The sequence below is a fragment of the Triplophysa dalaica genome, chromosome 9 (assembly GCF_015846415.1).
Source record: "Triplophysa dalaica isolate WHDGS20190420 chromosome 9, ASM1584641v1, whole genome shotgun sequence".
Taxonomy (NCBI): Eukaryota; Metazoa; Chordata; class Actinopteri; order Cypriniformes; family Nemacheilidae; genus Triplophysa; species Triplophysa dalaica.
In genome coordinates, this window is record NC_079550.1 from 10,477,358 (window position 1) to 10,489,423 (window position 12,066).

Here is a 12,066-nt window from a genome sequence, read left to right on the forward strand (position 1 = left end):
GGCTGGCTGAAATTATGGGCTAATACACGCCCTTGAATTGTACAGGTATACATTTTGTGCAAGAGATGAAAGTGTACATTTGTGTGTTCCCAGAGCAAATGTAAATACAAACGAAAATGATGAACTGAATAAAGTTATAGACAATCTCTAATTTGTTCTTAAGTCTTCATTCAAATGGTTCTTTGTATTGACGTTTGGTTCATTTGTTGGGATATTCAAATCAAAATTGTTGGTAGATAATCATTCTTTATTTTAATGTCATTCATTTGTTTCAAGTATTTGACTTCACCGCTATGCATGCTTTAAGGAGTTTGGCCAAAGCATGATGAACCTATTAACTTATCTCTGTGATGAGGATTATGTTTTGACCAAAAATGATCTAGCAGTTTTTTGTTTCGTTTAATCATAGAAGTTGCGCAGGTCTTATGACTTCCTCAAAACATCTTTCTTTAATACTTTTATATAAACTACATTTATACAGTGAGAGTGTACGGGTATTGATCCCCATTATAAAGTGTGACCTATTTACTTAGTTGGACTGTTTTTAAAATGTACCCATTTACATTTTTCTGATGGAATAATCATACGCCTCCTAAAATAATTAATTTAGCTATTTTCAGACTTGAGTAGTTGGCAACTTACTTTGAGTCCGAAAAAAGAGACAATAGCGAGACGATACAAGTATAAACTTTTCTGTAATCTATGCATGTAGCAAAAAGGAGATAAACATTTAGAAAATGAACCGGTAAACTTTTATAAATCTTGCATTATTTTTTCTTCCAAAGAGTAACCTTCTGGAGGCCCCAAGACTCCAGTTTGAAAACCTATGATGTATGTTACTTGGTCCGGTTCTTCAGATGTTTCGTTTAGCCTCAGTCTTTGAATTGAGTTGTAATGTATGATCGTATAAATCGAACACATTGTTTAAATTAGTTACTACAGTATATATTAATAATGCATACATGTAAGCAGCAGGTCAAATTAATGAATGTGTATATCTGGCTAAAACAAAACTAGATCACAAGCAGAATGTAAACACGAGAAAAAAATGTGTTATTCACATAATTATTTTATCAGGCATAAAACTGTATAAATATTTTCTAAATTCAAATTTTTGGAAGTTTTAAATAAAACAAAAAGAACATAAAGTTTAGTCCATTTTCAACATACATTACATTTATCCAGTGACCGGTAAGACACAATGACATAACATCCGTCTTTTCCAGAAATCAGCACGGTGTGATGCTTATTTCACTTTCAAAGATGTGTGTAGCTGGAGATGATCTGTTCTAGTGCAGTGAAGCTGTCGAGAAAATCCTCCTCTGAGATTCCAAACTTTGTGTATTGGTGAAGATAAGCCCTACAGATAAAAGAACCGTTCTTAACCCAAAGCACATTCTAAACACTGACATTTATATTTACAGTATTTCTCACCTTGACGCAAACATGTCCCAAGCTTTCCTGACTATATTGTCCAGCGGTTTCAAAAGTGACTGACCGTTACTGACCAAAGTGGCAGACTTTTCATATCCATTGAAAGGCACAGGGGAATTCCATGCGCTAAAACTGTTTCCTGTTGTAAACCATGGCACATATAATCCAGGATCCTTAAAACCATCTGTTGATAAGTCAATTGTTTGTTAGTTATTTATTCAAAGCTTATATTTTTTCAACTAAAAACAATTAATTTAGGTAGAAATAGTAACAAGTAGTAGTCAAGTGTGGTAATATACAGGTAGATTAGACATTTACATCAATGCAAGATTGTTTTTTAATTAGTATTTTTATACCTATAACTACACTGGTAAAGTAAAATGATAAACCCAAAAAAGGAAATTCTGTCATTATTTACTTACCTTCTTGTCATTTCAAACCCGTATGGCATTTTTTGTGCAGAACACAATAGAGGATATATTGAAAAATGTTGGTAACTAAACAGCACCGGCCCCCATTGACTTCTATTGTATGGACACAAAACCAATGCAAGTCAATGGGTGCTGGTTAACAACATTCTTCTAAATATCTTCTTTTCTGTTCTGCGGAAGAAAGAAAGAAACATAGGTTTGAAATGACAAGTGGATGAGTAAATGATGACAGAATTTTCATTTTTGGGTGAACTATCACTTTAATAACAGAATTTTTTACCAACCAAGGTGCAGGAACACATCAAGATCGCTTCCTGATAACCCTGTCAAGAGTTTATTGTGCTAAAATAACCAATCGACTGTATGTTCTATCTTACCAAAAATATTTGGAGAGTAACTTGCCTGTCTGTGCAGTAGAGACATCTTTCCCCCTCAGTATGAGGAGATTTGCAATCGACATGTTAAAACTTTTCTGTCTGCTGTTTTTTCCGCTCTCTCCTCCAGATGTGACTGCTGACGGCACACTTACTGTCCAATCGATTCCTTTAAGAAACAGTCAGGCAACATGAAGTGCTCTCGCCACAAGAAGAGACCCATTCTAACATTACATTGACATATTTCATCACAGCACTCACCTTCCTCCATCCTGGCACTGGCGATCAGCATTTGACGTAAATGCTTGAGAAGGCCGGGCCAGTTAAATGCACTATAGGCCAAAGAGGTGCTCGACATCTGAGGAATGTTACACAGGCTTAGCAGTTTGTACTCAGGGTGACACACGACGGAACTCAGTAGTTCGCCTGTAAGCAGCAGACAAGCGCTGTTAAACGGGTGCAGTTTTTGCCCTCTCTGAACGGTCAAAAAAGGGGATGTGACTCATTCATACCTATAGGGTTTCTGCAGTAATAGCTGGATGAATCAGCCGTGTACGCAGGCTGAAGTACGCTTCCTAGCTGGTGAGCGATCACCTTATTAACATCAGTAATCGAGATGTGTTTGATGTTCATCAGCCGGCTGCAGATTTTGTGTACCGTGTCGTTCTCATGAACCAGAATAGCATCGGAGAGCTGGTAGAGATGGGACAGGGTGAGCACGGAGTTGTAGTTTTGCACGATCACCTGTAAAACAACAAAGCATGAATAGAATAATTATTTAAGCAAAAAGTACATCATTTTTTTGAATATTTGGCCATTTTGAGATCATCAGCCACTGAAAAACGCATATGATCTTCAGGTCCTTACCTCACCAGCTCCATACGGCCATGTTAGCTGATTGAATATGAAGGATTGCGGGTACATATCCCTCAAACACTGAGTAATGTAGGTACCCACACCAGAACCGGTGCCCCCCGCTACACTCATCATGGTGAAAATTCCCGCAAGCCGATCACATCGTTCGATCTCTCTCCGTACCAGCTCCTCGACAACCTCTTTGTGACGTGGCCCATGCACGCAGAACCTTCAAAGAGGTAGAATAAACTCACCTGTCAAACATTATACAACACATCTAAAACGAAGAAATGATGACATGCTCACCCGTTAGCCCAGTTGTTTCCAGAACCCTGCTTTTGGGAGAAATGTGCTTCAGCTCCATACCTCCATCTTCCAGATTTACAGGCTTTGGAAATTGTTTGAGCAATAACCTTGGGCTCCATGTCAACAAGCACTGAACGAGCCACCAGTTCTGAAGAACATAAACATATGAACGGACAAACTTATTATGCAAATACAAAGAATTTAAACACATTGATCCTACATACCTCCTGTTGGGCTCTCATGGAAGAATCTCTCATTGCTGCACTCACTGTACGTCTTTCTGTTCGGTCCATTACAATCACCGCTTATAGCACTAAACAACTCATGTCCTATCTGATTCCCACACTGACCCACCTGTAAGGTTACAATCGACATATCGACACAACCTCTGTACGCGTTAAACAATCGATACGTGAAACTTAGTACACGAATTTAGAAACCACATTGTCGTGACAGCGCTATGTAACTACAAACGCATGTAATGCAGTGTAGCTATAGCAACGTATAACGTTCCCTTAAGTAGCGTAACAATGTCAGTGGATGTCACTGTACTGTTTAGAGATCCATAACAACCCCCCCCCCACCCAAACAGCGTTATTTCACTTTTTATAATATTGTTTTCACGTTGTCGATCCCCAACACATTCATTAAAAGTACTCTCTGTAGTCCTGAATGCGGGTAATGTTTGAAAGCGGCGGAACAGATGCATGATGGGATATGAGCTCGAATAACAAACATATGACAACCAGCAGCTGGAGCACCAACTCACTTTTGAGTGGTTGCAGGGTAACGTACCATTTATGCACTATGTATTTATTATCTTAAAATAATTTTCATGCAGCTTAGAACGCGCAGGTACCAATTTTGTTTCTTTTACAGATTTCAAAAAAGATCGTAGCACACGTTAACTTCCGGTCTGTGTTTGCTTAGTATAACAATTAAATTTACATGTCATTTATTTTCATCACTGTTTATTTTCATCACTGTTCAATTGTTTTAATTTATATGGATATACAGTAAAATATTCATTATAATACTGTATATTCATATACATTAAAACAATTGAACAGTTATTGATTCTTTGGGGAGGTCTACCGGTTAAGTTTGGGCCACATGATGTTTGTTTTTGTTGTTGCCGCTGAAAAGTCTATTATAGAGTTATTATTTACAACACTATGGAAGCCCGTTTCCGCCAGGGTTGGGATTTTTTTTGAATTAGTAACTCACAATAATGACTTACTATCTCATTATAATGAGATAGTATGTCATTATTATGAGATTCTGAGTCATTATTGTGAGTTACTAAGTCGAAATTTCGACTATACTTAATCATTATTATGACTTACTAAGTCGAAATTTTGACTAAGTGAGATACTTAATCATTATTATGACTTAGTAAATCGAAATTTCGACTTAGTATCTCATTATTATGAGATACTAAGTCATTATTATGAGACACTAAGTCATTATTATGAGATACTTAGTCATTGTTATGACTTTCTAAGTCGAAATTTTGACTTAGTATCTCATTATTATGAGATACCAAGTCATTATTATGAGATACTAAGTCATTATTATGAGATACTAAGTCATTATTATGAGATACCAAGTCATTATTATGAGATACTAAGTCATTATTATGAGATACCAAGTCATTATTATGAGATACCAAGTCATTATTATGAGATACTAAGTCATTATTATGAGATACTAAGTCATTATTATGACTTATTAAGTCGAAATTTCAATTTTTCTAATTTCTAATTCTAAAAAAAATTCCCAACCCTGGCGGAAACGGGCTTCCATACCACACGAGTAACGTTAGTATAATTAATTAAATATACAAAAAAAAAACATTAGCTTATAATAATATTAAATTAATATGAATATAATATGTGTATATATAATAATCGTTTTAATTGTTATTCCTTATTCCTATATTTTTACATTTACAAAATTGATGAGAGAATGCAAGTGCGGCGTCGGTATTTTCCCGCATTCCTCCGCGCGGGGGTGTCAGGTTCAGCCCGTTCAGAGTGTCGCGCGCACGCCGGTCATGGCGACGGTGTGTTCATGTCCATGAGGCGGGAAGCGCGAGCTCCTCACGCGGTTTGAAGCGATCCCAAACTGCGAAATTAACGATGGCTGGCGTTTTTGACATAGACCTCGACCAGCCAGAGGAAACGGTCTCCGATGATGAGCTGGAAGAGGTAATGGACACGCGGGTTGAAAGTAAACGACGTGGTTCGAGATACACCCAGAGCCGAGCTCAGGCCCTAGGCCCGATTAATCAGCGTCGGGCTGCTTCATGTTATGCTAGCATGCTAACATCACGACTTTACAGTGGATTTAAATGCATTGACGTGATTGTAACACAGCGTTTGACAGCACAAGTGAACGAGATTAGTCCTTTGCGATGCCTGGAATTTGTTTTATATGTAGTTAAATGTCAAATGTATATATATGATACCTGTCAGCAAGGAAAGTGATGAGAATTTAAAGGGCTGGCTGGATGTGTTATCTTGTGCACGAGATTGAAACCTTGCCTTGAAGCATGCTTTAGATATTTTCATTGTCTGCTTATTTTTTCGCGCATGAATTGACACTTCTATGGTTTACCTTGTTCTGGGGGATCTTTGTTACTTTTATAAGCATCAGCCGATTGAAAGTTGGAATACCATAGATGGTGCATGTCAATTTATGGCATCTCTGGGAATAGTGTTGCGAAATCCGACCCCTTAGTATTTCATGTTCAAACTAGAAGAGCTGCCAACTGTTGCCTCGTGTCGTTATCTCCTTGTGCTCCACAACATTTTCAATGATTTGAGTTTATATCAGATCGAGCATCTAAAATGTCTTTATTTGCAGGCTCAGATCAATGACCTCATGGATCAGTGCAGTGGCTTCGAATTGTAAGTGTATACAGTTTAATAATGACCCAAAATGTTAAGTTACTCTAGATACAAGTTGTATAGGTGAATTTTAAGAATATACCAAACTGACTAGCAGGATCAACATGTGACGTATGATGATATTCATGAATAATTTCCTAATGTCACTTGATTTATGGCTTGTTCATATAGTAACATGGATGACTGTGAGAAGATCGAGATATCCGAGGATAATGTTAACCAAGGCACCGAGAACATCTGCCCTGAATGCTTTGAGCTGCTCCGAGTATTGGGAAAAGGAGGATACGGGAAGGTAGTTTTAAGCATTGAAGTTATTTATTTAAAATATATTGAACCTGAAACCAGAAAGGACTGTTTCTAATTTTTGGTGTGTTTGCAGGTTTTCCAGGTGCGGAAAGTAAGCGGTGCAGCAACTGGAAAAATCTTTGCAATGAAAGTTCTGAAAAAGGTTAAGCAAATTCTTTACATTTGAATGACAATTTGCATAAGACGTTCAAAGTGTGCATGCTCACATCCTTATCTGACCCCTTTTAGGCCATGATTGTACGCAATGCCAAGGACACGGCGCATACTAAAGCCGAGCGCAACATCTTAGAAGAAGTCAAGCATCCTTTCATCGTTGATCTGATCTATGCGTTTCAGACAGGCGGCAAGCTTTACCTCATCCTTGAATACTTAAGTGGTTGGTGAATCAAAAACTACCTTATCTCTTAGAAATAGATATCTATAATAAATATTCTTCTGTTGCTAAGGGGATAAATTCTGTCCTTGGTGGGATTTCCCCTTTGGATGTCTCATTCTTTGCATAGTTAGTATTTATGCATGTATCAAAACATTTGATGTCACATTTTTAGGTTTGTGTATAGGAGTGCTTGTGAATTCGTAAAAACTTATGTTTGCAGGTGGGGAGCTGTTCATGCAGCTTGAACGAGAGGGGATTTTCATGGAGGACACAGCCTGGTAAGAGAAAAAGATGTGTTCATGAACCGTTGCTTTCTGCGCACTACAGGTTATCAGTACTGTGTATTAGTTACCATATACATAAGGATTTTATTGAAGTGTCAATTTTCAAACAATTTTCAAGGACAAATGTGAACACCGACACATGCACAAAATAACATTCAACACGAGATGAACGAAGATTATTAGAATGATGCTCAGGACTTTTTACATGCAGCTTTTACTTGGCCGAAATCTCAATGGCTCTCGGACACCTGCATCAGAAAGGCATCATCTACAGAGATCTCAAACCTGAGAACATCATGCTCAATAACCAAGGTCTGAATGAAGTCTTTGTATAATAAAGTGGGTATTTCAAAATCTTCGGGTGCTGATATATTTTGAACTGTCATCATAGGACATGTAAAACTGACAGATTTTGGACTGTGTAAGGAGTCGATTCATGACGGCACAGTGACCCATACGTTCTGCGGCACTATTGAGTACATGTAAGTACCGGTTAAAGTGATGGTTCAACCAAAAAATGAAATTGATGTTATCGTTTACTCACCTCACCCTCTTGTCATTTCAAATCTTTACAACTTTCGCTCATCCAAAGAACACAAAAGAAGATATTTTGAAGGAAGTTGGTAAATGAACATCAGTGACCCCCATTCACTTCTGTTGTATGGGGACAAAACCAATGCCAGTGAATGGGTGCCAGATAACAACATTCTTCAAAATATCATCTTTTGTGTTCTGCGGACGAAAGTCATACAGGTTTGAAATGACAAGAATCAACGATGAAAGAATTTTAATTTTTGGGTGAACTATCTATTTAATGTCCTTTTTTGCAAGCGTCTCTGCTCATTGGCTGACATACCTGTCTGTGTACACACATGCATTTGAATAAGTTGTACAGTAGGGTAAGATGGCTCTTTGTTTTTCAACAGGGCTCCAGAGATACTCATGAGAAGTGGACACAATCGGGCTGTTGACTGGTGGAGTCTTGGAGCTTTGATGTATGACATGTTGACAGGAGCAGTGAGTATCAACATTATTATTTTACACTTGCAAAATAATGCACTCTCTTTTAGTTTGAGTTTTTCCGTAAGAATAAACTTTTTTTTTTTTTTTAGCCTCCCTTTACAGGAGAGAACCGTAAGAAAACCATTGACAAAATTCTTAAATGCAAACTCAACCTCCCACCCTACCTCACACAAGAAGCCAGGGACCTACTTAAACGGGTAGGCAAACTTTTACTTTTTTAATATTAAATGGTTAGTTAATATTTTGAGCCTTTACGTTTTTTTTTAAGTTTACTATATATGTTAAACGACTGATTGATTTATTATTTTCAGCTACTGAAGAGAAATGCCTCATCTCGGCTTGGGGCTGGACCTGGAGATGCAACAGAAGTACAGGTATGTTTCTATACAGTATAAAAGTATTATTTCTTTATTCACGTGCTTACTCATATGATTTGTCATGTATTTTTATTCAAATTTCTGTATGTTGTTATTTCAGTGTATTCTTTTACATTTGTTTCCTAGACTCATCCCTTCTTCCGACATGTTAATTGGGAGGACCTTCTCGCACGAAAAGTAGAACCACCATTTAAGCCTTTCCTGGTAACTGAATGCATTTCTATTTATCGTCGCTGTTCTTCTGAAACCTTACGTCCAAATTAGCTGTTTTTCAGGTAATGGAAAAAATACTGTACTTTTTCAGTGATTGCATACTATGTTATCAAAATTGACAAGCACTTTTTACTGGTTATTATATACTTGCGAAACCCAGTGGCAAACATAAAGGGTGACTAATAATATTGATTTATGGCAAAAAATCAAAACCACGTAATTTGGAGATACAAGATTTCAGAAGCAATGCAGCAATATATATCTATATTTTCTATTTCTGTATCTTTTTCTGTGTTTGAATCTTAAGGGTTAATTGAGTTTAGAGGAATTACATGAGCTGGTGTGTTGTTTCAACAGCAATCTGCTGAGGATGTGAGCCAGTTTGATTCAAAGTTCACCAGCCAGCCTCCCGTTGACAGTCCTGATGACTCTACACTGAGTGAAAGTGCAAATCAGGTGTTTTTGGTAAGTGAGCTAGCCCATGATTTCACTGTACTTTTATTTTCTTACTGTCAGATTGTTGGTGCCACCATGCATCCTATTCATCATCCATTGTATGCAGGGATTTACCTATGTAGCTCCATCTGTATTGGAAAATATAAAGGAGAAGTTCTCATTTGAGCCAAAAATTCGATCGCCTCGCAGGTTTTTGGGAAGCCCCAGAACACCAGTCAGGTACTTTACATTTGAAACAAATGCCTTCTGCATGAAGCATAGTCTGCATGCAGTATTTCAGTACACTAATTACTTCGTTGATTTTTACTCCACTGTCTTGTGTCTTTCAGCCCACTTAAATTCTCAGGAGACTGTTGGCCACGGGGTCCCACTCTGCCTGAAGGCACGTCCCTCCAGTCCCCCACAGAGCTCGCTATGGAAGTGTCTAACACGGATCAGATGGATGTCACAGCTAGCGCTGAGGCCACTGCTCCTCTTCCCATCAGACAGCCTGCTGGCTCCAACATGGGCCAGTTTAAACAGCAAGCCTACCCAGTAATCTCCAAACGGCCAGAGCATCTACGTATGAACCTATGACCATTAGTTCAACTTTGAGTTTTTCTTTGCTTTCCCTATTTCTTTTATATGGACACAAGGGGCAAAGAAGGGTCCCCACCATCACTACTTTTTTCCGCTATATACGGTTCTTCACATCTGATTAGCATGCGTTTTTCAATGAGTATGAGAAACGGCTATTGCTCCTCACATCCCAAAACCGCAAGGTGGTTTCTTGGATGATTCCTGTATTTACATATCAAACGGATTATCAGGATTGGCCCTTCTTTTGGATTATCAACATTTTTTACATGGTTTTACCATAAAAGGAACATGAAATAAAAAAATAAAAAAAGACTTGACAATGTTTGCAAAAGTGCATATTCATGCACATTGCAAGATGATCAAGTGATTTTGAAGAGTTGCTTCCATTGGATGCTTTTGGTTTTAAAGTATTTCCAAGTGAAGTTGAATTGCTTTCCAACGTTAATGAATTGTACAAATCATTGTGGATCAAGTTGAGAGATGCATCTGTGGGATTTTCACAGCGCAGAGGTTCACAAACCTGACTTGAGTCTTATACATTTTTTAAACGTATATCCCACAGAGATGTATAGATGATGGAGAAACACACAAGCCTCAATAAAAACCAATATGTTGACTTTTGAAGCTTTATTATATATTAATTATAGTGCCAGATGAGGTTTTATTTAGTAGGTTCATTGCGTGGAGAGACCAACAGTAGTAATTGTGCATTAGCCTACAAGGAAACAAATTAGTATATATGGTACGCTTTAGCATTCCCACGGCCACGAAAGATCTGAAAATATCAGGAACTCAACGCTATTGTGATTTGTGGGGCTGGAAAATAACTAATAAAATCTTAAAGTATGGAAATATGTGTACTCTTAATAATATTATATCATTTTATATGGGTGTTGTTTGACATTACCAAACGTTAACAGACACTGTAGCGCCACACCAAAAGGTTCTCAAGCATTTATCTCAAATCCATGCACAACCATGGAGTCTTGTTTCCCCTGCTTCATATTTTCTGCTCTTCTGCCAAGACTTTCAGCTAGATGTTACTTCATGGCAGTGAGAATTTGGTCCTATTCAGACATGTTGTACTGTACTAAGTCAGACTCAGCACATCAAATCTTTATGGACCTCGCTTTTTTGACAGGGGCATTATCGTGCAGGAATGGGAAGGGCTGTCACTAAACTTTTGTCTAGAATCTCAATGTGGCATTCAGAATGCATTATGAATTTTGCTTACGCTAATAATATAATAGTGATAGACTTTCTTTTAGAGAACACAAAATAAGATATTTTGAAAAATGTTAACTGAACAGCGATTGCACCAATTGACTGGCATTGGTTTTGTGTCCATGTATACAATAGAAGTGAAGGGGTGCCAGCGCTGTACCACCTTTGTTCATATCTTCTTTTGTGTTCTGTAGAAGAATGCAATTCATACAGGTTAAAAATGACAAGAGGGTGAGTAAATGATCTTTGGGTGAACCATCACTTTAGGGGTCTTATAAACCTTTGTTCGTTGTATCCTTATTTTGGTTATATAGTACATTTAAGTGATACTCTACAAATCACTTCAATGTGATTAAAGCTGGAAAGACACAAAAATTAAATTACAATTTATTCTAAGACCATTTATGTAATCATTATACAGTAATCAAATGGCTGTAAAGGCCATGAAAATAAATCCTGAATTAACATTTAGGTCCAACCTTCCATTAGGTCCAACCTTCATCATTTGTTGGTATGACTGACTATTTGTTTATGGATTCATGCAGCCAAATGACATTATTTCTTATTGATCTGTTTCCTTGTATGAGCAGCCTATTTTATCCAACCAGAATCAACAGCGTCATCACTGCAGCTGGACAGGACCCAAATGCCATTGCAGGACTTTCTGCTGACTAGACAAACAGCCCTATGTGACCTATTAAATCCCCATAAATGTGTATTTCAACAGCAGATGTGCTGTAGCTTGGAGATTAATCATTGGCAGTTTTTTTTTAATCTTGCAACTTGTTTGGGTTTCCATCTATTAGCACGCTACTAGAGGAAGTAATATCTGGAGAGATTATATATGTTAAAGTGATAGTTCACCCAGAAATGAAAATTCTGTCATGAATTCCTCACTCTTTAGTCGTTCCAAACC

The 12,066-nt window shown here is 37.6% G+C and overlaps 2 protein-coding genes across 3 annotated transcripts; one reads left to right on the top strand and one right to left on the bottom strand.

Moving 5' to 3' along the window:
* Window positions 1–827: 827 nt before the first annotated feature.
* tubd1 (tubulin, delta 1) lies at window positions 828–4,113 on the bottom strand. 2 transcript variants are annotated; one of them, XM_056757218.1, is made up of 8 exons: window positions 3,625–4,113; window positions 3,401–3,548; window positions 3,107–3,323; window positions 2,752–2,983; window positions 2,501–2,665; window positions 2,268–2,408; window positions 1,435–1,618; window positions 828–1,335 (listed from the first exon to the last, which is right to left on the bottom strand). In XM_056757218.1, the coding sequence occupies exons 1-8, from the start codon at window positions 3,773–3,775 to the stop codon at window positions 1,290–1,292; spliced, it is 1,284 nt and encodes a 427-aa protein (XP_056613196.1). In that variant the 5' UTR covers window positions 3,776–4,113; the 3' UTR covers window positions 828–1,289. The 2 variants fall into 2 exon arrangements, with proteins under 2 accessions (XP_056613196.1, XP_056613195.1); XM_056757217.1 differs by having other exon boundaries at window positions 829–1,360; window positions 3,625–4,095.
* A 1,300-nt stretch (window positions 4,114–5,413) lies between these two features.
* rps6kb1b (ribosomal protein S6 kinase b, polypeptide 1b) lies at window positions 5,414–10,542 on the top strand. The gene is made up of 15 exons (XM_056757644.1): window positions 5,414–5,610; window positions 6,269–6,312; window positions 6,484–6,604; window positions 6,692–6,760; window positions 6,847–6,994; window positions 7,215–7,272; window positions 7,490–7,590; window positions 7,670–7,760; window positions 8,205–8,295; window positions 8,391–8,498; window positions 8,613–8,675; window positions 8,805–8,882; window positions 9,249–9,356; window positions 9,454–9,566; window positions 9,677–10,542. Exons 1-15 carry the CDS (start codon window positions 5,542–5,544, stop codon window positions 9,921–9,923), a joined length of 1,509 nt encoding a protein of 502 aa, XP_056613622.1. The 5' UTR covers window positions 5,414–5,541; the 3' UTR covers window positions 9,924–10,542.
* The last annotated feature ends 1,524 nt before the right edge of the window (window positions 10,543–12,066 follow it).